At 42.6% G+C, this 25,316-nt stretch overlaps 2 protein-coding genes across 4 annotated transcripts in view; one reads left to right on the forward strand and one right to left on the reverse strand.

Annotated features, from left to right (window-relative positions):
• BBOF1 (basal body orientation factor 1) overlaps positions 1 to 11,559 on the reverse strand; it is a 56,717-nt gene extending 45,158 nt beyond the window's left edge. Inside the window, exons 1-3 of one of the 2 annotated variants that reach the window (XM_073242141.1) lie at positions 11,255 to 11,536; positions 1,159 to 1,225; positions 776 to 1,004 (exon numbers count right to left, since the gene is read on the reverse strand). In XM_073242141.1, the coding sequence (XP_073098242.1) occupies positions 776 to 1,003 (228 nt within the window). In that variant the 5' untranslated portion in view covers position 1,004; positions 1,159 to 1,225; positions 11,255 to 11,536. Of the gene's footprint in view, positions 1 to 775; positions 1,005 to 1,158; positions 1,226 to 11,254 lie in introns of both variants that reach the window. The other variant, XM_073242140.1, reaches the window with a different exon arrangement.
• Positions 11,560 to 11,568: 9 nt separating this feature from the next.
• Positions 11,569 to 25,316, forward strand: part of ENTPD5 (ectonucleoside triphosphate diphosphohydrolase 5 (inactive)) — a 34,650-nt gene continuing 20,902 nt past the window's right edge. For both annotated transcript variants that reach the window (XM_073242142.1, XM_073242143.1), the window contains exons 1-4: positions 11,569 to 12,014; positions 13,921 to 13,997; positions 18,265 to 18,330; positions 19,220 to 19,376. The gene's annotated coding sequence lies outside the window, so the exon portion shown is untranslated. The remainder of the gene's footprint in view (positions 12,015 to 13,920; positions 13,998 to 18,264; positions 18,331 to 19,219; positions 19,377 to 25,316) is intronic.

The following is a 25,316-nucleotide window of genomic DNA, read 5'->3' on the forward strand; positions in this document are numbered from 1 at the left end:
AGAGGCATACCATCCTCAGAATGGTAGAAATTTCCTTGGGTCTCCATGGGGCTCATAGAGGCATGTGGGAAGGACAAGAATTTGGAATTACACCTAAATTCCACTTTAACACCCACTAGCTATGTGACTTTGGGTAAGTTACCTATCCATTCTGAAAGTCAATTTCTTTATCTGTAGAATGGGAAGGACAGGATTGTACCTACATCTTATTCAAAGGACTAAATGAGATAACAGAGGTAAAGTACCTAGCATAGTGTCTGGCACAAAATAGAAGCTCTAAAATGTTAGCTCCCTTTCCTTTTCTTCCAGATCTAGAATGACAGTTCTACTCTCAACACTTAAATAAGGAACAATAAGATAAATTCAAGATTCAACTAGCCAAACTGAAGATACTCAATTTGTTGGGTTCATAATCATGTGACTGACAGATTATCAGTCAACTGCTTTACAAATCATTGAAACTAAGTATCAATATCAAAAAGTACACTGATTATATACCATGCTCTTATTCTTAAAGTGCATAATGATGTTCCCTTAGAATCATCAATCTTTGTTTCAGACAAGAAAACATGAGACAAGGACTGAAAATAAGAAAGTCAATTCTGACAGTAAAGCCATTCTAAAACAGCTTCTTACTTCAAAGAAAGAGTACACTGAATTGTCTTACCTGTGTTGATGAGATTTCAAGGAATTAAAAAATCCTTGAAATATATAACCATACCAGTATAACCACAGGGGTAGTTACTGAGGCTCAGAAGGGATTCTATCTACCTACCATATTATCTTTTTCCTGATCCTGCCTCTTCAGGTAACTTAATACAGACATGGTGTCTTTCTCCATTTTATACTGCTGTTTCTTTAACTCCTCATTACTTTTTGCCAGTCTCCGGGAAGTATCACGATATTCAATCCTAGAGAGTTCTGTGACTTCCAGCCTGGCCTCCCAAAGGGAGGCATTGGCCTTGGCTCTTTCCACTGTAGATTCATTAGCTTTTATTATCATCCTGTATGGGAAGAAGACACTGACAGTATATTAACTATTTCTCTACTATATTAGTATTATACCTTTCTCTATTATTATTTGTTTTGCATGGCATTGCCTGGCATATATAAGCAAATACTGTTGAACGAAGGAGTTAGTAAGAAAGACATATTTACTTCGTAAGGAAGTTAAGTAGGTGCCTCTCCCTGAAAGAGCTATGCTTTGGAGCATAACTCTAAAGGACTGAAAAAGAAAAAGAAAGGAAAGGCATGGCAAGTCAAATTCATTTCATAAAGCTTTCACATTTTTCATTTACTTCTTTGATTCATATATGAACTGTCTTTCCTATTCAGTCTAAGACCTTGGTTCTCTCCACTGCGAATCCATTACCTCAGTTCTCCATTTGCATGATAGTACATTTGTAGTATGACTGCAACTGTAAATCCTTAATTTTCTAATCTTCCCCACCCCAACCCCACTTTTATTTTCATTTCCGGGTTTTGGGGGGATCTTTTTAGCTAGACATTGAATGAAAGATCAAGCCAGTAGAGCAAGTATGTTAAATACTTTACCAGCTGGTATTACAGTTACCTGGCTTCAAACAAACCATAACTATTTATACAGAGGTGGAGAGGAAACTTAAAATCATGAATGATGGCTTCAAAGATTAAGGTGATAAAAGGGGTTATTTTTCAAAATATTTATTGCATGAACATTAACATTATCCCTTATACGTGGTAGGCACTGTGAAGGGTCCCCACCAGCAAGATGGCAAACTTCCGGCTTCTCTTCGGGGTCCTCAGTTCCCGCCGGCGCCACCTGAAGCCCAATCACCTCTCGCCCCCCTCCCAATCCCAGCACCTAGCCAACAGCCAACAGCCCCGTAGAAGTGACACCTCAATCAATTCATGCCCCCTCCTATATAACCCAGCACCTTTCCCTAATAAAGCGGAACTCTCCGGTGAATTGCTGTTGTGTGTCGCTCCTTTCCTTTCATTGGTGCCGAAACCCGGAAGGCGGGACACCCCAACTGGGCCCCGTCTTCCCCCAACACCAGCAGCAGCTTGCCCTCGTCCTCTTTTTCCGGCACTGGCTCATCACACTCACCACTCCTCTCTGGCCTTTAGGTAAGTTTTCCCCCCCCCGGGGTGGGCCACTCTCCCCCGAGATATCGCAGTGCCATTGACCGTGATCATCCGGCAAGGCCCTGACGCTCAGGGACAAGGAGAGAATGCTCCCGCCTCAGGCCTTCACGGCTGCGGCGGACCCTCAGGCCCCTCCTCCAAAAGCCATAAACCCCCACCTCAGCTGAACCTTTTTAAGCAAAATCTTCCCGGGGTGGGCCACTCTTCTCCGAGCTATCGCAGTGCCATTGACCGTGATTGTCCGGCAAGGCCCTGACGCTCGGGGACGAGGAGGGAACGCTCCCCGCCTCAGGCCTTCACGGCTGTGGCGGACCCTCAGGCCCCTCCTCCAAAAGCCATAAACCCCCGCCTCAGCTGAAACTTTTTAAGCAAAATCTCCCCGGGGTGGGCCACTCTTCTCCGAGCTATCACAGTGCCATTGACCGTGATCGTCCGGCAAGGCCCTGACACTCGGGGATGAGGAGGGAACTCTCCCCGCCTCAGGCCTTCACGGCTGCGGCGAACCCTCAGGCCCCTCCCCAAACAGCCATAAATCCCCGCCTCAAGCCTTTACGGCTGCGGCGGACGCTCAGGCCCCTCCTCCGACAGTCATAAATACCCGCCTCAGGCCTTCACAGCTGCAGCAGACTCTCAGCCCCCCTCCCCTCCAACAGCCATAAACGAGGTGACTCCTTTGCGGATGAGAACGCTCCCTTTCCCGCCCCCTCCTCCTTCTGTTCCGTCCGCCGAAACCTGTTCGGTCTGCCGAAAATGCCTAGCGCTAGGTAACTCGTGACTCCGGCACTCTGCCTTCTTAGGGAAGTCTGGGTGACGACCCACACTTCCCAAGAAATTCCAACTCGTATATGAGTTTCCGCAGACCACCAAGGATCATCGGGGACGCCCTTTGTCTCCTTGCCATCTGCCTCCAGTCCGAGGATCTCCGTTCGTCTTCCCCTGTTTGTCTCCTTCTCTGTCCTTTAGCCATGGGAGCCTCCTCATCCCTCCCTGAAAGTTCACCTCTTGAATGCCTGCTTAAGCATCTAGCAACCCTCTCCCTGACGCCTAATATAAAACCAAAACTTCTCCATAAATATTGCTCCCAAGATTGGCCGACATACCCCCTAGACAATAACAACCAATGGCCCGCAGGGGGAACTCTTGATCCTAACATCACTCGCGATCTTTTTAACTACTGCCAGCGCCTGAAAAAATGGAAGGAGATTCCCTGTATCGAAGCTTTCCGCCTCCTCCTCTCCCCGCCCCCTCCCAAGTTCTCCTAGCCTGCAAGCCGCCGCCCCCGCAGAAGCCTCCCGTTCACTCCCTTCCCCTTCTTCTCCTACAACAGACCTTCTCCCTTCCTCCCCAACCATTTCCTCCCCCATCTCACCTCCTCCACCTTCATTCCCTGCAGATTAAGCCTGAGCCTTTCAGCCCCCCTTTAACTAGGTCCCAGGGGCCTCCTCCGTCTTTGCCCTCATCACCTGTTTCTCCCCTGTTAGGGACCACCTTTGTCTTCTCACATGTTTGTAGAGAGAATGGGAAAGCACCTTCCCCCATGTCTGAATGCAGCACGGGAAAGCACAAGCTAGAGAACAACCCGTGCAGTCCTTAGAAGTTATCTGTCCACAAAAACATATCTTGCGAAGACTCCTCACTCTGAAAATAGGGAGACCTTGAAGATGTGTAGAAACACCGCCCCTGCTTCTAAATATGCCCTTCCCCCACTTGCAGATGTGGCAGGAATGGAGAACAAAGAACATTCTGTTTACGCATTCCATAAGCAATTAACTAGAGCCCTGCTGCAGCTCAGTTAGTAGAGCATGGGACTCTTAATTCAGAGTCATGAATTCAAGCCCAACTAGAGCAGCAGAAGTAAGCAGCTGAGCTGCTAGCTGGCGACATGTGGGTCCGATTCTATCTTTCTTTATTTTCTTTGCCCCCCTTCTGCACTTCAGGACCTGCTCGACTAGGCACGGCTAGACCGCGTCACTCCCCCACAGACTGAGCCAGAACCCTTCAGTCCCCCTCAGACTCGGTCCCGAGGGCCTCCCAAAATTATCACCCCCCTCTGAGAGGTAGCAGAATCCGAAGGCATCGTGCGTGTTCACGTCCCTTTCTCCTTAAGAGATTTAGCCCAACTAGAGAAACGCCTAAGTTCCTTTTCCACTGATCCCATGACATACATCAGGGAGTTTCAATAGATCCTCCAGTCTTACAGCCTCACAAATCATGACATTTTCATGCTCCTGGCCAATACTCTCCTCCCTGAAGAGCGTAGATGAGTTTGAGACTTCGCCCAAACGCAGGTTACCGAAACCCACAGGACTGACCCCACTTAACCCCTGGCCCCACTGCTGTCCCCGAACAAGACCCACACTGAGATTATAACACCGTCATGAGTCTCCGCTCTCGAGATATTTTTGCCTCCTGCTTAATAGCAGGTCTGAGAAAGGCAGCTTGTAAAGTAGTCAATTTTCAAAAGCTCCAAGACATAATTCAAAAGAGAGACGAAATCCCCTCCGAGTTCTTAGACTCACTCAAGCCCTATTACAGCATACCAGCCTGGACCCAGAAACACCTGAAAGAAGACATGTCTTTATGACATACTTCCTAGCTCAAGGCTACCCCGACATTAAAGCTAAACTCAAAAAGTTAGAACAGGGCCCCGCTACCCCACAGACTGAGATCCTAACAGTGGCCTTTAAAGTCTTCCATAAGCGGGAGGAGGAGAAAGAATGCTGTAAACAAAAGGCTGATCAGGCCAATTTCCAGATGTTGGCCCAGCTGATAAAACCACAACCTGGGCGCCCCTCTACAAACAAGCCCCCCCAAGAGCTTGTTTCAAGTGCAGAAAAGAGGGACATTGGTCAAGGGCGTGCCCCTCCCCCAGATCTACCACCCCATGCCCCAGATGCCACAAAACGGGCCACTGGGGGTCTGATTGCCCAACCACCCAAAGGGGAGGCTGGACGAACAACCCCCATCCTAAGCCCGCCGTAGTGGGGCTGGCAGAAGAAGATTGATGGGGTCCGGGGGCTTCTCGCCCGACCATTTCCATCACCAAACAGGAGCCCAGGGTTACTTTAACAGTAGACGGTCACCCCATCTCCTTCCTCCTAGATACAGGAGCCACCTTCTCAGTCTTGTGAGAATACCGGGGCCCTACCACGCCAGCCATTACTCCTATAGTCAGAGTAGGAGGTAAACAGATTTTCCCATTAAACCCCCCACCCACCCTTTTATGCACAATCCAAGACAATCCCATACCTTTCTCCCATTCCTTCCTGGTTATGCCCCAGTGTCCCATCCCTTTACTAGGACGAGACATCCTTTCCCTCCTCCACGTTTCCATAACTATATCCACTCCCACAGCCCCCAGTACTCCCTTTCTGATGGCCCTCATAGCCGATGACCCCCCTCTACCCAATGAAAGCTCCGGTTCTGCCCTCATACACCCTGTAAATCCCAAAGTTTGGGACATCTCAAGCCCCTCCGTGGCCCTATGTCCCCCTGCCTCTATCAAATTATGTGACCCCTCTCAGTATATCTGTCAGGCCCAATACCCCCTAACCACTTCAGCCCTCATAGGCCTCCAACCCATCATTCAAGCAGACCCACTCACCCCCCATTTACTACCCCCATATTAGCTGTTAAAAAAACCAACGGATCTTTCCGCCTTGTCCAAGACCTTCGCCTCATCAACATAGCCATTGTCCCTATCCATCCCTTAGTTCCAAATCCATACAGCCTCAGCATCCCACTTCTCAGTCCTAGATCTCAAAGACCCATTTTTCTATCCCTCTAGACCCCTGCTCCCAAGATTTTTTCATCTTCACCTGGACGGACCCATACACAAGACATTCTAAACAACTCACTTGGTCAGTTTTGCCACAAAGCTTCCGAGATAGTCCCCATATTTTTAGACAGGTCCTAGCTCAGGACCTCAAACAGTTTCATCATGATCACTCCAAGTCCACCTTATAATACAAAGACAATCTTCTACTCTGCAGTCTCTCATGGGAACAGTCTCAACTTGACACTGCCTCCCTACTTAACCTTCTAGCTTCCAGAAGTTACCGAGTATCCCCATCAAAGCTCAAATCTCTTCCCCTCCTATCACTTACCTCAGATTCCTTCTATCTCAACAAAGAAAGTCCATTACCTTAGACAGAAAATGGCTCCTCTCTGACCTGCCCATTCCCAAAACCAAGACAATGGCTCCTCTCTGACCTGCCCATTCCCAAAACCAAGACAAAAATCCTTTCCTTTCTAGGCCCTTTCTAAGCCTAGCTAGATATTTTAGAACGTAGATCCCTAACTTCTCCCTGCACCCTGTTAGCAAGACCCCTATACAACCTCAGCAAGAGCCCCCCTAAAAAACCATTATCCTCCTCACCCCGACACTCCTTCATTAAGCTCCGTCAAGCCCTTGTAGAAGCCCCAGCTCTCCATCTTCCTGATTTGTCAAAGCCCTTCTCATTATACATTCATGAGAGGTCCAGTCAAGCTCTAGGAGTCCTAGGCCAATATGCTTTGCCCCAGTAGCTTTTATCTCCAAGCAATTAGACCCCACAGTTCAGGGATGGGCCCCCTGCCTACGAGCATTAGCCGCTGGACAGCTCTTGCAGAAGGAAGCTCATAAACTGACATTCAGGGCGCCCCTTACCATTCTGTCCCCACATCACCTAAAAGATCTCTTAACCTACAAAAGTTTACAGACTCTCCCTCCCTCCAGACTCCTGACCTTACTGTCCTCTTTCCTCCAAAATCCCGTTCACCCCCTTTGCCATCCATACCCGAATCATGACTTTTTCCTCTACTGCTCTCTCGCTTTTTTTCCTCATTCCTATTGTCTTCCCCACCACCCCAGCCTCCTTTGTATGGCGATTCAAAGTCAGACAGACTTACACACAGCATCAAACAAAAGTTACTGCCCTCATTGCCACACCAGACTGCCCTCTGAAAAGCTGCTCTGAGCCTTTATACCTCCACTTTCCTCCCTCCACTGAAGTGTTCACTAGCAGCTACCCTTATTCTCCCTACCTCTGCTTCCTCTATGACCAAAAACAAGCCTATTGCAGGCGATGGCCAGATACCTACAGGAGATGTCCCTACTAGTCTTGCACCATTCACTACATAGGTAACTTCCAGTACCCACAGTATTACTCCTCCAACCGTTTCATGAAATATCCCAATGGCTCATTCTCCTTATCAATCCCAGATCCCTGGGACTCTCGATGGGCTGCCAGAGTCACAGCCTCAGTTTACTACGGGGGTCCTCGACCCCCCACAGTACCCTTCATATCTCTCGAAAGTATGTTCCCTCTCATTCCCAGATCTCTCAATTTGCATCAGATAGCAGACATTCCGAAAAAGTCATTATCCAAACCCTTGATAGTGCCTCTTCATCTTCTTATCCCCACCCCTCTTCCCATTTCTCCTACTTTTCATTACAGTTCATTCAGGACACCACCATCTTTCTCAACCACACCCTTAACACCGCCAATTGTTTCTTGTGCGCATCACTACAGCGCCCACTGCTGGCCGCCGTGCCCCTTAATATTTCCAACTACTCCTTCCATGCAGAAAGACAACCCCTCTGCCCCCTGGCAGACATACCCCTATGGGAACCAGAATACGCAGATAATCTCACCATCCACCACTGTGTAGGCCCAACTCCACCCCCTTCCAGCGCACTTCACTGCCTCTCTATCTACACCCCTACCTCCGGCTCTAAGACTTTTACGCAACCGGGACACTTCTTTTAGTGTAATAGCAGTCTTTTCAACTCACTGCCTCTCAACTCCGATACACCCTGCATTCTCGTCACCCTAATCCCACAGTTAACACTTCACAGCATGGCAGAATTCCTTGAGCTCCAACCTCCCTTGCCCTCGCGCACAAAAAGAGCTGCTTTCCTTCCCATCATGGTCAGTAGCTCTTTGATCACCTCAGCCATTGGGGCAGGGTTTTCGGGAGAAGCCTTGGGTCACTCTCTATAGGCAGTTAGAGATCTCAACGCCAAACTTGAGGGAGCCCTGACATCCACTGCCGATTCTCTAGCCTCTCTCCAAAGACAGGTCACTTCGCTAGCTAAAGTCACCCTTCAAAACCGGCGGGCCCTAGATTTGCTTATAGCCGAGAAGGGCGGCACCTGCGTCTTCCTCTGGGAAGAGTGCTGCTATTACATCAACGAATCTGGCATTGTAGAAACTGACATTACCAAACTCACTGACCTTGCCTCCAGTCTCCACTCTGCTTCCAATTTCAACCCATTCTCGTCAATACTAACACACCCCCTCCTCCTCACCTGGCTCTGGCCCATTGCAGGCCCCATAATAATCATTCTTCTCGCCTGTCTCTTCTTACCCTGTATAATAAAGTTCATCAAATCCCAAGTCGGAAAAATCTCTAATCAAGCTTTCAACCAGCTTTTACTCAGGAACTACCAGCTTCTGGCCACAGAAGCTCCCTCACCCTCACGTGACCTCCTCACCACACGCTGAGATGGACCCCTCTCTCCACTGGAAACTGTTCCTGGAAACAATAGCCGCAGACGCCTGGCTCCTGACACCCATATCCTCTTGGCCAACCTATGGTTACAGGGAACCTTCATTGATTTCCAAATCTGAAGAAGTCCACATCTACTCGTCCTTACTGCGGGGAGTCCTATCAACCCTTTCCTCCCAATCCTCAAGCCCTCACTCCCTTCTCCGCCCCTGTTCAGCAGGAAGCAGCCAGAGAGAAAGCAACGTCCACAAACCCATAGAGGAGAAAGGGGAGAATGAAGGGTCCCCACCAGCAAGATGGCAAACTTCCGGCTTCTCTTCGGGGTCCTCAGTTCCCGCCGGCGCCACCTGAAGCCCAATCACCTCTCGCCCCTCTCCCAATCCCAGCACCGAGCCAACAACCACCAGCCCCGTAGAAGTGACACCTCAATCAATTCATGCCCCCTCCTATATAACCCAGCACCTTTCCCTAATAAAGCGGAACTCTCCAGTGAATTGCTGTTGTGTGTCGCTCCTTTCCTTTCACACTGGATATATGAATATTTAGATAAAAATAAGAATTCACCTGTATTTTAATTCTAAATATTTTCACACATATATATGTGTGGACTTTTCTATATTGTCACCCTCCATCTCCACACCCAACTCCTGGTTCTTTATCCCTTTCCAGTCTCACCCTCACCTTTGTTTTCTTCAAATTAAGGCCAGCCCATCTCCAACCCCCAGACTATTGGGGGTTGACCTCCCTTTCCAGAATGATTTAGACACTAGTGATAGACTGCCTTCTTACAATCATCCAATTACTACCTGAAGGTATCCAGTCTAAGCTGCTCATAGTAGTTAATACAAGAAATCAGAAAGGATTTCTTATAGGAGGACCACTAATACTGACTGCAGAAACAAAGCAGGGTTTCTCAAGCTGAGTCATGGAAAATACAAGGGATAAGAGATCTGTTCCCTCAATGTTCCTCTTGTTTATATGTGTACTGCAGATGCCTAGCCAAAAATAGAAAACATGCTAATGAGTTCCAGGAATGTGATAAGCCCTTGGCACTTTAAAAAAGTTCTAGACTAACTACACAGTTAGGTAAAATAAAAAAACCACACTGTAGAATAATACCTATATTAATACATGAGGGGAAAAGCTACAATATGTACATTGGGCTCTAATTTTATTAAAAAGAGAATATCCCAAAATGATAGTAGTGGTTATTTTTGGATCATGGGATTAGAGGTGACTTTTCTCCTTTTGCTTTCCAAGTTTCCTAAACTTCCTGTTTTGAGCATGTATTACTCTCTTAAAGAAGTTACATTATATACTTTACAAGTTTGGGGGATCCCCTTGCATGCCATATATAGTGCCGTTGGACATCATGTACGACTCCAGTATGTCTACGAACACTAGTCACCCAATAGTGGCAATCAATAGCAACACCCAGCCTGCAAAGGGCCAGTGCTAGAGCAATACCCACTTCAGGGATTCTGATCAGTTTGGGGAAACCTGAACAACTACCCAATTTGAACAAATCCTTTAGGCTTTCCTTTGAACCAAAAGGAATCCCTGCAAAGGCCCAAGGAACTACTGTCATCACCCAGAGACTCTAGATGTTCAAGATCACCTCAACTGCACAGAAGAGATCTCTCAGGCTAGGGGCAAAATAGAATGAACTCAAGAGCACAGGTCTTGTGGAAAAAGAAAAGATACAAGTTGACACCTACACAGCAGACACTTTAACAAACATTAAGCTCTGCTATGCTCCAGGCTCTCTGCTAGGTGCTGGTGATATGGTGAATAATATGCTTAGTGCCTATTTTAGAGAAGTTTATAGTCTTACATGGGTTTCTCAACTCTGCCACTCCTGACATTCTGAGCCAAACGATTAGTTCTTTGGGGTGGAGGTGGAGGCTGCACTGCAGGATGTTTACAGTGTTCTTGGTCTCTACCCTAGATGCTGGCAGCCCACATCCCCAGGAGTGACAACCAAAAATGTCTCCAGATATTGCCAAATGTCCCCTGGGGGCCCAAATCGGTCCCCATCACTGGTCTAGAACAGAGCTGTCCGATTGAACTCTGTGGTGATGGAGATGTTCTGTATCTAGGCTGTCCAAAAGACACAAGTCACATACACCCACTGAGCCTAAGAAATGTGGCTAGCACAACTGAGGAGTTAATTTTTTTTTAGTTTTAATTAATTTTAATTACCACACATGGCTGATTAAGTACTCTATTTGACAGTGCATTGGACGGCGCATGTCTAGCCCTCCAATATCTCAGGAAATGATATCCTGACCTTCATTTTTAGTGTCGAAACTAACTCTTCATTCTCTTTTCCATTCCTCCACTCACACCTATTTATTTGCTCTTTCTTTGGAAACTTATCTGTCTTCCTCGTTAACGCATTACACGTAGGCAAGGGATGTGTCTAAATTACTTCAGGGTCCCAAATCTCAAATTTTGTCTCAGTTGAAGCACGCACTTTGGGAATTTCTGAACAATGAGAGCTGTCCTCAGAAGCTGGGAGAGAAAAAAGGGTCCAAGGGGGCTGGCGGGAGGGCGCCAGTTAGCCAGCGCCTGCGTCCCGCGGACCCTCAGACTTCTAAAGAACAGAGGGGACCCAAGGGTGGCTTCTCCTTACTTCTTGTCTTTGCTTTTGCCTTTGTTCTTGCTTTTGTTTATGTCCTTTCCTTTTGTTCTTTCCTTCGACGGCATCTTGGCTTCTTCAGAGGCCCCGCTGTCCTTGTGTTTTCTCCGGGGCCGCCCAGACTCGGCTCCGTCTCTAAGGCAACCAGCACGCCAAACGCGTAACGTTCTGCCACGACCGTTGGCGACACGCGAAGAGCGTAACCGTTGGTGACGTAACCCAGACGCGGCCGCGAGGGGCCCAGTTCGCGGGCTGGCCGCGGTGGGCGGGGCGGAGATTGCGCCGAGGGAGGCGCGCGCGCGGTGAGTGCGAGTGGGGGAGGTGCCAGAGCCTGACCGGAGTCCGGGCCTGGACCGACTAGCCGGCGGAGGCCCGATCGGGCCAGTTCCGGACGGCGGTGCAGCGACCTGCAGGCCTGGCGTCTCCTGCGGCGCGACGGTCGGGGCGCCCTGTGTTCAGGAAGCTTGCTTCCTCGGGGGTCCCGCGCCCCGCTGCGGTCGTCGGAGCGCCCCCCACCCTTCGTCGCTTTTGCAGCGTTTCGCGTCTCCCTCAACGCCGCAGCCACCCTGGCTGCCTTGCTTTTGTCCCTGCTCAGCCTTAGTTCCCTCGAAGCTGCCCCGACTCCTGGTTTTCTTCTCCCTCTCCTGGCTTCTAACTATTGCTAATTCTCTAAGGGACGGCGCGTCCAGCGGGTTTCGCAGGCCAAACTTTTTGATGAAGCTGTTGAGGACTTTTCCGAGGGCGGTGATATGGGGTGAGGCTGTCAGCTACCGCAGGGCAGCGGATGTTCGGGAGCCTAGCGGGGAGGACAGTGCTGCCACCTGGGGCGGGAGGGGCCCCGCGGTACAGTACGGGATAGTACGGGAGGTGTTCACGTCCTCGGCCCCATTTGGTCTGTGTGGCCAACGCTGCCCGCCCCAGACCAGTCCCGGATTCCTATTTGCTAATACCTCGTTTATCCGCAGCCCCTTTTTCTGCAAGTTGCGTTAAGTTGAGAGCCCTTGCTCTTTGGTAGTGTGTTTCTTCTCAGCACACCTATGAAAAGGAGTACTTCAGAGGAGGAGCTCTGTGATTATGCCCTCACTCAATGAGTTAGTGAATCATTACGGAAGATAGGGAATTCTGGGTGCCAAGACAATAGGAAATTTGTGATTATAGCTCTGCTGTACTTTATGCTGCATTTCACATTGAGTTTAAAATTTATTTTAAAACTTCCTTGTACATTTCCTCCGTTTCTCTGAGGACTTAATTCCTACACCTCTTTCAGAGGTCTTTGACCTCTAATGCTCTCGCTGTTTTTTCTTCATTTAGGTAGTTTCTGAATTCTGTGGTTAGAGGGAACATGCATTTGTTAATGAGCCCTGAGAATCACTTTAGACATACTACGGTCTGCTAGCATGATATGACTTTATTTCCCGTGCATTTTCACCTCTAAGTCACACTCCCCTGGGCCCTTACCTCAGATATGGAATCTATAAGGTTACAATTCACTTTGTATTTCTAAGGTTCTGAAAATGCACCCTATTGATAACTTGCAGGAAAGAGAGGGTAAGGCATCTTCCATCACAGACTGTATATTTGGAATTCAGATGTAAAAATTGGTTACTGTTGTTGATGAAAATTCATGAAAATCACCTTGAAATAAAGACAGTTTTATTTGCGTCAAAATAAGGATTTATAAGCCCAGGAACATTGATTCCCATGGGTGGGTAGGAAAAAAATGTTTCAAAGGGCTAAAGTCATTCAGAGGTTTTATATCCTTGAGGAGTCAGGCAAGGAAGTTGAACTTAAAAGGAGCACATTTCATTTATTTCATTTACATAAGATATGACATGCAAAGAAAAGGAGGGGGGGCAGTACACTTCCTGGTGTGCATCTGGCACTGAGGGAAATTAAACGTTTTGCTTATCCTTTAGCAGGAATGTGGATGCCAGTTGGTTAGCCTTTAAGTTGATTAACATTGTATTACAGAGTTAGAAAGTTTATGTTTTCACAGATGGCCATTTTGAGACTTTCAGAGTTAATGAAACCTTCAATACTTGAGGCCTTAGAAATATTTTTGATGGTGTCTAGTGACACTGGTGGTCAGCTTTTCTTCAGTTCACACTGTGTAATATAAAAAGTCCAAGGCTTTTATTGTTTGAACATTGGCTTACACACTCATTTAACAGGAAAATTTGACTGTAAAGTAACAAAGATTATTTTGTAAAATACACACAGTACTTCAGTTACATGTACTTCATAGTTTTATTGCACAGTTTATTGACTCTTAAGTTTGATTTTTTTAATTAAAATTGTGTTAGGAATATGGCTAAGAAAAATGCCTAGAGTCATATGGTTTAGAGGTGGTTCTAGAATTTTCAGTCGTCTGAACCTCCACATTCTGAGTCAAAAACTGCATGTTATTATTTAGTCAAGTGTTGGTTAAAAAAAAAATCTGATGGTACAGATAGAGTAGGGAGTTGATATTTAGCAATTCATCTGGCAGCATTTCCGTCCATAATTTGTGATAGGTAGTTTTACTATGAAGTTTCAGGAAAATTTTGCTCAATAAATTTGCTTTGTTTCATTGTTGAGCATGCTAATTAGCTTTTAAAACTTGGAATAAGCCACGTAAGTTTTGTTGACTTAGCTTTGTAATTCTTTTTTTTTTTGCCTAGTTTACATAGTTCCTGGTCAGCATAGAAATGTGGAATGTTTGGCTGAATCCTCATGCAGACAAGATCATATGGTCCTGGTAGGTAGGGCAAGTACCCGAATGTAAGGTAACATCTCTGCTATCTTAGAGTTGTAAGTGTACTTTATATGCTCCTGGATTGTTTATTTTTGTTTTTCTGAATTGGATTCTCTATTTGCCAAATGATGTTAACTTTTCTCTTGTTCCATTCATTGTAAAACCATTAGGTGTGGAATTGTTCAAAAAGCCACGTAAGAATTAAGGACTATGTATCAAAATATATGGCGTTTCTAATTTTTTCTTTTAGTAGTTCCAAAATTGGATTTACTCTGTAAAGTCATCTGTAGCTTTATTCTGGTTTAGCCTGGAGACCAAGTTTCTACTCATAAATCATCCCTGAAAATGATAAAATAATGAAAGAACAGATACTACTCTATAGGGGGAAGAAACTAGGTGAAAAACTTTTTATTTTGTTTTCACACAGCCTTTAGAATCCTGGAAAATATATCATCATCCAAACTCTACAGGAATTGATCAGTATTTCTGAATATCATGGGGAGTTAATTACTTTCATCTTACTTTGTTATTGCATGTGGTGCAAATATAGAACTCTATTAAATAGATACTATCTTGTGATATTATGACTAGTTCATATCCCTGCAGAGGTTAAGGAATTCTGGAGATAAAGAATTTGATCTTAGCAATTTTTTTTTCCTTCACTACAATCCTGTACTTCCATTTTCTGTATACCCTCTTGATATAATAGTATGAATATTAGCTCTTTATTATATTTATTAAAACTATTTGCTAATTGTTTGTATTGCCCTTAGAATAAAGTCTACACTCCAGAGTTTGCTAGAAGACTTGATGAGCCAGCCTTACCTCTTCAGCCTGTCTCTTCCCAGATCCCTGCCTTGCATACTGTTCAGTCAAGCTGACATGCCATGCTCCCTTTAGATCTTAGCAATTTTTAAATCAGTTTTTTTTAACATTCAGTGTTTTATTTACATGCCAAATACATTGCCACAGATAATTATTACCTATTGGCAATTTATTTGTAAAATATCCCATTTTTATTGTCTATCCTGACAAAGCCATTACACTGGACTAAAAGTTCTCTAAGATAAATTACATACCCAGATGTCAATCATCCTAGTTATCTGCACTTTCATTTCATGTGTTCATCTTTAAGAAATGAATTCTCAAGTGTTCATTTTTAAGAAATGTTTTGCAAGTACCTATTGTACACCAGGCTCTCTGATAGCTTAAAGGGTTCAGTGGGATACAAGCCAGCGTCCTGCCTTCAAGGGGCTGCTTACAGTCAGGTTTATAAAGTGCTGAGCTAGACATTGATCTCTAAAAATATGCAACCTCACTGGCACCTATACATAAACAGTTAACAATAAAACATCAAGCAGTGATGGATAAAAAGAGATGGCATGGATCCTAAGTGCTGAAGGAATCTGGAGTATGAAAGACTGTCTGTCATAGAGAAAGTTTACAGAAGGAGGTAGGCTGAAAGGAAGAGGCAAGGTTTTCTGGGAAGGTAGAACAATGTGAGCAATATTTAGTGTTTGCTTGAGATAAGAAGTGATTTAAACAGAGCAGTGGTTCCCAAAGTGTGGTCTGCAGACCAATATCATCACCTGGGAACTTGTTAGAAATGCAACTTCTCAGGCCCCACTTGAGACCTATTGAATTGGAAATGCTGGCAGTGAGACCTAGCAATCTGTTTAACAAGCCATCCAGGTGGTTCTGATATATGCTGACGTTTGAGAACCACTGGAGTATAGTAGAGGGTTTTATTTGGAAGTAATGAGCAAAAAACTTTGGTTAGGTAACCTGGGAATTGACAGTGAAGGACTTACAATGTTAGGCAAGGAGTTTGTCTTTTATCCTACAGTTACCAGCTTGTAACTTGAAGACTGAATTTGACCTATATATGTGTTTTGTTTGGCCTGCAAGGTGGTTTTGGGGGTTTATTTTATTTTTAAATAGAATTAGTTGTCACTATTTAAAAACCAGATTCTACATAGAAATCTGTGCTTTCAGATTTGTGAATCTGTGCTATCCTAAAAAATCAGAAGACCTGACCTATATTTCATCATAGCAGCAACCAATTTGTGGGAACAGTGGCCAGATACTCCTTTAGATGGAACATGTGCTCCATGTGCAGTTTGCCACAGCCCCCAACACTTCCTTTTGTTTCATTAACACCTTTATTCATGTTTCCTGCCTGGCCCAGTAGGTATTTAGGTATTTAGGTATTTGAGTTTGTAACTTCTATTACAGACAATGGGAAATTGATGAAAGTTTTGAGAAGGAGAGTGATGTGATTTATGTTTTCATTAATGTATTCAACAGATGTTGATTAAACATACATGCTTTGTTGTATAGTGTCCAAAGATGAATGAATCCCTGCCAAGATGTGGGTTATAGTCTAGTGGGAAAATGATGAAAATAGCATTTTAGGAAGACTGTGGTGTATGGATTTGAGATTAGAGACATTGGTAATTGGAAGACCAGTTAAGAGGCTATACTAGTCCAAGTCTGAAGTGACAAAGGCCAGAATTTAGATATCAGCAGGGGATTTAGGAGGAAAAAAAGAGAAATAGATGAAAAAGATACTGCAAAGGAAAAGGACTATTTATCTTTTATAAAGGACTGTTATCACCAGTCCTCCATAACAAATTGGAATGCAGCAGGCATGACAGAGAAGAATTCAAAGATGAAGATTTTTGAGTTGTGAATTAGGAAATTTGTGGTGCCACTAACAAACAGGAAATTAGAGAATCCATTTAAACTCTCTCTGTGTTTGGGGCAGGGGTGGCAAAGAAGGGACATTTGGAGTTGCCAGTTTGAAATGTCTCTTGTTCTGAGTTCAGTGTATTGGCATACACACAAAAATACAATATAAATACTTTTAAAAGGAAAACTTAGTAGAAATGTTGTCAAGATTGCATGCTTAGGGGTAGATACCACTCATTCCATCCTAGGATTCCCAGGGAATACCTGGGAAAGTGTTTAAGTTGTCATCAACAAAACGTAAAGACCTTTCTTGAAAATGTTCATTTTGGAGGCTCTATAGTTAGAATTTATAACATTGTTCAAATCTTTTCTTCAGTATGTACTTTTCAAATTTATGTTGCATAGGTTAAGTTTAACTTTCTTTTTCTGGGAGGATGGAAGATACTAAACTCAAATGCTTACAGATATTTTATGAGTATTAATACTACCTTAGGGAATGTAACTGGCTGTGTGCTCATGAGGTAGCCCAGGGAGGCAGTGTTGTCATCACTGTTGCTCTGCTGAAACAGTAGCTAAAGTTTTTCATCTTACGTTTGAAGCAGCGAGTTTCCTGTGTTTAAAAAGAATTTTTTTTTTGCTGTGGCAAAATAAATAAACTACCATTTTAACCAGTGTAAGTGTACAATTCATTAGTATTAATTACATTCACAGCAGTGAATACTATCACTACCACATATTTTTAAAACCTTTTCATCATCCTAAACAGGAATTCTGGATCTGTTAAGCAGTTAAGCAGTAAACTCCCCTTCTCCCTTCCCAAACCCTGGTAACTTCTCTGTTTTCTGTCTATGAATTTACCTATTCTATATATTTCAGAGAAGTAGAATCATATATTTGTCGTTTTGTGTCTGGCTTCTTTCACTTAATAACGTTCTCAAGGTTCATCCATGTTGTAGCATGAGTCTTAATTTCATTCCTTTATGTAGCTAAATAATATTCCATTGTATATACAATGTGTATCATTTTGTTTATGCATCTGTTGATGGACACTTGGGTTGTTTCCTCCTCTGGCTATTGTTTGTACTGCTGCAGCAAACACTGCATAGAAATGTCTGTTCAGTCCCTCTTTTCAGTGCTTACGGATATGTTCCTAGGTCTAGAATTGGCTTGGTCCCTTTTAACTATGTACTCATACATGTAATAGTAAGCAGCCGCTCTTGATGACACTCTAGAACACGCAGCTAGTATTTGAGTTCTTTACAGCTAAGGGAAAAAACCTCACAAAGTACATAAACTAGATCTTATGCACTTTTATGAATCAGCTCCTTAGTCACTGCCTTCCCATATATTTACACACATTTACACAGAAATATACACTAGTTTTTAGAGGGAGTGTAACTTGCCTCCTTTTGCTGTTGCTGATTTTATGAATGAATGATTTTATGAGTGGCTGTGGTTGTAGTTTGAGAATAAAATCTGGAAGAGGAGAAAGAGCCCAATTCAGGATATGAACTTGGTGATCTGGTTTCCAAAGCCTGAACAGATTGTTCTCATGATTATCCATATCCATCTCCTACAGGTTGAAAAAATGACATGTTAGTTGAAGGAAATAAAGGGGAAAGCCCAGAAGGAAAAGAAAAAATTGGTAAGTAGCCTATATAAAGTAATACCCCACTTTTCTGTGGGTCAGATTTCTATACATTCTTTCTTATTCCTAGCTGAGACCTAATGGTAAGTGAGGAGGGATCTGTGAGCCACTAACGAGTTGTCACAAAGTCCATAGCCCTTACTCTGTTGGAGAGGTTCTAATTTTCATAAGTTGACATAAAAGTCTCATAATTATGGCTCTCTGATTCACATCCAACAAAAGATTTTTAAATATCAGATGATGGCAGCTTATTGAAGGAGTAAGGCATGTGACAATACTAATCAGTGAAAATAGGTGGCATGATGTTAAGGAAAACTAGCCCAAAAAGCATAGCGATCTGGAACCCTTTGGTGGCAGAAAAGTGAACAGTCCTATGGACCTGGAGGCATCCCAGGTTTACAGAAAAATATAAGTATAACTGGTGGGTCATAATCATGACACTGAACTATAAATAAAATATGTCACTTTAGAAACATTTTTACCAAACACTGTTAAAATGTTTGAGTATTTAGAAGAAGAGCACCTAAAACATCTATTTGAGGAAATGTACTTACATGCAACCTCTATTCCTTGCCTTATATATGAGGTATCATTGTAATATTTCAGTCTTTCTAATGTTTTTCATTTTGATTTAACATGTTTGAAGCAGTAGCTATTTTTCAGTGGATAACAAGGAAGGGAAAGTATATTTTTACTTCTCTTCCCACAAACAAATGACAATGACAAATGACACTAATCATTGCAAATACTCTTCTGCAAGTAAGTGCCTCCCACGTGGATATGGGTTTAGAGGCAGAAGGTAGTTTATCATCTTAGATTTCCATTTTATTTGTTCATTGGGGCAATATTAACCCTCTTCTGATTGGTAGTATATTGTTATTTAAAGGACTTCCACTATTAATGAATGGATAAGAAAAGGTCTTGCGACTTGTGAATAAAGAGAAGGAGGAACAGCAACAGCTATCCCCGCACAGTGATGATTGTAGCTACGTCAAGCCTGGAACAATGCAGAATGAAGTCCTGCTCTGCCTGGTTTCATTTTGGTATGACACCCAAATGGATTTATTATACAGAGTGGGTGTTTTTATCACTTGTTTAATGATGTTTTGATTAAAATGGAATAAAGTATAGAAAGAAGCAATCCGCTTATAGAAAAGAATTTATATTTGTTGGTAACTATCAATGCATTAATTGTACTTACTTTTTTGGGAGCAAGAGTAGTTGATCTTAGGGTTGAAGGGACCTTAAAAGATAGTTCATTCACTGGGCTTTCAGATCTCTGAATCTGCTTTGGGCCATATGGTCAGGTTTGGGCTGAGCCCTTAAGGCACGAATCCTTCCCTCCCCACAGCATGCAACAGCTCATTGTAGGGGAATTCTTCCTGTTCAGCTTTTCCCCTTGTAGTTTCCATGCTCACAGGTTTTATTACAGCTTCTTGGCAATACCCTAATAAAAGTTGATTTTTTAATAAACCTTTTTTATGTTGATATTTGAAAAATGTTTGTTATAAAATTTTTCAATGATTTTCAAATCTGTGCCAGTTGTCAGTTTTCCCTTTCTACCAAATATCCTTCTAGTACCTAACTATTAATGTTACCATTCTGTATTAGAAATTTTTTTCTGTATGTAGCATGAAGAAAATTGCTGTTAATATAAACATTTTCATGCTATATCTTCCTTGATTTAGTATTTCATTTCACTTTTTTATTCAGTTATTAACTTATGTCTATAATCAACAAATTTTATTTTTTATTACTTTTCTTACTACAATCTCCTTTACTACTTCTTACTCTTTTCTAAATTTATCTTTTATTTCAAGTATTTAAATTCATTTTCACCTTTAGGAATAAGCAGGGCATTGTGTGAGTTTTTCTGACTTTAATGCTTTTCCCTGAGTAAAATATTGGGTCTCTAACAGAAAAAATGGAAAGCTTCAAGTGGTAGGATATATTTTCAGGAAGTTGAAAGTCTATATATTTTTTTATTTTTAAGAGTTAATATCAATTGGAATAACATATAGTTCTTAAAATAAGTGCGTAAGCTGTGTTAGTAGAAAATAAACTAAAAAAAAAAAAGCTGAAGACAAAATAATTATGCAAATACTGGTTATAACTTGGAGTAGCCAGCCTCCAAGATGGCCCCAAGTAATCCTCACCTCCTGTTATTCATGCCCTTGTGTAGTCCCCTCATACATTTATCAGGGTTGGTCTTTATGACCATTGGAATACTGGGGAAGTGATGATGTGTGACGTCAGGGCTAAGTCATAAAAAACATTGCTGCTTCTACCTTGCTTTCTCTTGGATTACCTACTCTGGAGGAAGCCAGCCACCATGTTGTGAAGACATTCAAGGTCCTATGGAGAGGCCACATGGGAAGCAACTGAGGCTTCCAGCAACCAGTGTTGGCTTGCCAGCCTTTGAGTGAGCCATCTTGGAGGTTGGTTCTCAGCCTCAGTCAAGTCTTCAGATGACTGCTGCAGCCTCTGCCTGTATTTTGTACAGTATCACCAGAGACCCTGAGCCAGAACTATCCCGTTAAACCACTCCCAAATTCCTGACCTACAGAAACTGTGAGATAATAAATGTTTATTGTTGTTTTAAGCATCTAAGTTTTGGGGTTATTTGTTGTCCAGCAATAGATAACTAATGCATAGTATCCTAAATATTTTTTGATTTAATAAATAGAAGAGAATTTGGGAAATACAAACAATGTTTAATATTCTTTTTTTTTTTTGGAAAATTACTTAGCTTATCACTATTTTAGCAATTTGAAGGTATTTGGTTAAAAATTTCAATTTAGATACAAAACTAATAGATTCAGAAAAATAAAGTTATAGTTTCTCCTAAAATTAATTTACTAGATGAGGTACCCATTAATCAATTACATCCTCTCTTTAAAATCTGTTTATTTATGAAATTATTATTTCTCCCTTTTTATGTCACTTTGAAATTTATTCCTGTTGTCAATTTCCATTGAATACCTTCTTGGATACTCTTCCAGGTACTTGGCCTACATCAATAAGCAAAAAGATTCCTACTCTTAAGGAGCTTCTGTTCTATCAGAGGAACACAGACAATAAACATAGTAAATAAGTTATCTAGCATATAGGAATGTGATAAGTGGTATTGAAAAAAGAAAAAATAGGTAAGAGTAAGGGGTTTTGAGAAAGCAGGCAGAGGTAAGGGGCACATGAGGGAGGGAGGCTATAATAAAGATAGGCATCAATAAGAAAGTGGCATTTGAACAATAATTTGAAGGAGTTGCATGAATTTTGCAAGTTGGTGTATGGGGCAGCATTTTTCTGGATGGGGACAGCTCGAGCAGATACCTCAGGCAGGAGCATATATGACATACAAGCACAAAGGTCAGTGTGGGCGAGTGAGTAAGGTAAAAACTATTAGATGAGATCAAAGAGGTAACAGGGAGGGAGGCAAAGCAGATCTGTGAAGGCTGTTTGGGGGACCTTCCTATTCTGAAGGAAATGGGAAGCCACTGCTGGAATAGAGGAGAGAGAGGCTCTAACTTATATTTTAAAAGATGACTGGTTGCTTGTTACAAATAGACTAGAGGAGTGAGGGTAAAAAGCAGAGGTCTGTTAGGACAGTATTAGAGTAAATTATGAGAAATGATGGTCTCTTGGGCCAAGGTGGTAGCAATGTAATGTTCAGAATGATCAGTTCTGGAAATATAATGAAGCTAGAACAAGCAAGAAAAAAGCAAACAAACTTTTAGTCATGTATAAGAAGGAGATCAAACTACTATAAGACTTTCACATCCTGATGCCATTCTAACTTTCCAGTTCATCTCTGACCATTCTCTGCTTTACACTCTCCTCCCCACCTCCATATCCATCCTTTCCAGACCATACAGGATGACCTTTCCTGGGAGACCTAGTGGTTAGAATTGTGGGCTCTGGAATTAGACCATCTGGGTTTGGTCTTTGGCTCTTTTCACTTCCTGTGTGGTCTTGTTTGCTCCTTAAGCCTCAGTTCTCTCATTTATAGAGTGGGGATGTTAATAATAGAACCTACTTCACAGAAATGGTATTTTGAGATTAAATGAAGTAATACATGTAAAATACTTAACATGGAGCTTGGGAAGTATTAAGGTCTCAATAAAAGCTGGTATTATTACCTGAGATTGTGTTCTTTGGCCAGTCTTCCCTCTGGGTTAAACGCTAACCCTCTCTTCTAAACCCCCTCTTCTGTACCCTCCCACTGTAGTCTTTTTGCTTTGTTTCTCAAATACATATGACAAAAATTCTTGAGGAAATTGAAAAATGAAATCAAACTATACATAATTTACCTACTGTTTTCATCTTTTTATAGTCCCTCTGGTCTTTGTCCATGTCTCTATTATTTAGGTAGTTACTTTTATTCATTTTTCATGATTAATTCAGATGTCTGCTCATGATGCCTTTCCTAATTCTCTGGGTAAAGTTAGTCCTTCAGGGTTTTGGGCCCCTTTGCATTTTATGATTAACTTAAAAAGGTGTGGTTACTTGTATAACTGTCACCTCTGCCAGACTCAGCATCTTGAATAAAAAGTTCTGTCTATTCACCTTTAATTCTGTGGCATCTAGTACTTAGCATCAATGAACATTTGTAGAATTGGGCAATTGAGTGGCGTCTACAAAGGCTCCCCACTCCAATCTTTACATGTAATTGCCAGATTCATATTTGTGACACTTCCTTGCTCAAAATCTTCAGTGGCTTCCCATTGCCTGCAGAGTCTAAACTTTAGCTGAGTATTTGGTGTGCTTTACTGTCTGACCTCAATTTGCTTTTCCAACTTTATTTCCTACTGCTACTAAGAGTGATTTGTTCACTGTTCCCCAGGAGGCCCCATTATGTTTCTATACCCCCGTCTTGATTCATATTGTTTCTTTTTCCTGTAAAGCATTCCTGTCCTGTCCTAATTCCCCTCCTTAGGACCCTCCTTAAGTGCCTCCTCCTTCACAAAGCCTTCTCTGATCACCCCAGCTGGAAGTAATCTCTCCTTGCTTTAAAGTCTCAGAATATGGTAACTATGCTATTTGTCACATTTTAACTTTGCAGAGGTAATTAATGGATAGGTATTTTTTCCTGTTTAGTCTCTTAAAGGGCAAGTCTAAGATGATTCATCTTTGCCTGCTGTACTTGTATGTAACAGTAGGCAATGATCATTTCTGGAATGGCTAGAGGAATTAATTAATATCTGAATAAATAGCCTTTCTGTAATAGCACTCCTATCCATGGGCTGGTTTGGAGGAGAATGGGGAATTCGGGATGTGATACATAGCCATAGTAAGACCCTGGGAAAGGGGGTACTCCCCTAACATTCCTGTCTGCAGATATCATTAGCCCAATTGTACCAAGTTCATTCATGATATATTTACTGCTGTCTAACATGTTTCCGGCTCAGTACTTGGTTTTAGAATACAAAAGATTCCATGTACCCTTACTTCAGATTCCCTTCAGATAGCAAGGTGTTCCAGGGCTCTGGCCCTTGGTAATGGGTATATAGGTCCCAAGTTATATCCCCAAATGAGGCATTGCTCACTGTGCTGAAATATCTTATTAGACCCACCCTGGTTTTGCTTTGCTTGACTAACTTATGCTCTGAATGGTTTGACTAATCCATTCCCATAATTCAACTTCATGTTTAAAAATTCATTCTAGTTACACTTTAGCTTTGTGTTTAATTTTTAACTTTGTTAAAGCCAACTTTGCTGTGGAACTCAGAATGGAAAGTGAGAGCTTTTATACTCCACTCAGACTTTTTGGTGGACCTATCCCATCCCATTATTTCCACTGTTGAGAAATGCTGTGTCATTTTAGCCAAGTCAATCAATATTGCTATTTGCTTAGGGAGAGAATAGAAAGACATAAATAACTGTCAAGTGTCACCATGGAACTGTATAAGGAAAACAGGTCCACTCTCTGAAATCTTATCCAGTGCCTCCAGAACCATTCTTTCTCACACCTGTACTCTTTATTCTGGTACACGTCTGGATTCTAGCTGTACTGAACTCTTTATACTTAAAGTTTTGAGAATTCTTACATCACTTGACCAGGCTAATTCCTACTCTGATTCAGGACCCAGCTTAGGCCTCTCATCCCTTAAGAAACTTACCACTCTTTGCCCACCTCCATCCTTCCCCTTCTAAATGAGTTACTTGCCCCTTATGTCCATTCCTGTAATACCCTGTGCATATTTCTGTCAGAGAGCTTACCACAGTACATTATAGCTGTCAGTGTACTTGTCTTTTTCTTCTAGTAAGCTGAAGTTTCCCACAAAGTTGGTTCTATATCTGTTTCTTCTTTTGTATCTAGAAGCTGGCACACTATCTGGTATAGAGTAGACATTCAGTAAATGTTTATTCATTAGTTCAATGCCAAGCTTTCTAATTTCCATCTCAGGGATGGAAGCTATTGAGGAGTGCTATTTAATTTCTCTACTATTTGGCTAATGTAAAAATATGAGTTAGTAGGGAAACTAATTACATAGTTACATATTTTGTCATTGTAAACATAACATTAAATAATGTGAAGACATTAATTAGTAGGTAATTAATCTCCTATCTAAAAACACAGAATTTAGTTCCTAAGCAACTTTAGCCCTATAAGCAATAATTCTACTAGTTGGCAATTAACTATGATAAAAATGGATGAACCAGAGAATCATGCAACCCCAGAAAAAAAGGTGCAGAAGGGAAGAGTGAAGGGTAAAGAAGGGAGTGAGTTAGCAAAATGCCAAGAAGTTAGTTGCGAGTTAGCACAAAGGTCAGTGTGGTTCATGAAGCTAGCTTGATTCAGAAGGGCTGAAATAGGAGCAAAGAGCAAAGGCAACCAACAGTGAAAACAAGGATTTACAGGGAACAGGCAGATGCGAGCAGGTAAGCACCCAAATGGGTCCTGTGGCATTGTGGTCTCCCAGGCTCTGGGTGACATGGAAGAAGGGAATCCAGAGTGTGAAGCTTGGGAGAATTTCTACACAGAC

The sequence above is a fragment of the Manis javanica genome, chromosome 8, assembly GCF_040802235.1.
Source record: "Manis javanica isolate MJ-LG chromosome 8, MJ_LKY, whole genome shotgun sequence".
In the NCBI taxonomy this organism is placed as follows: domain Eukaryota; kingdom Metazoa; phylum Chordata; class Mammalia; order Pholidota; family Manidae; genus Manis; species Manis javanica.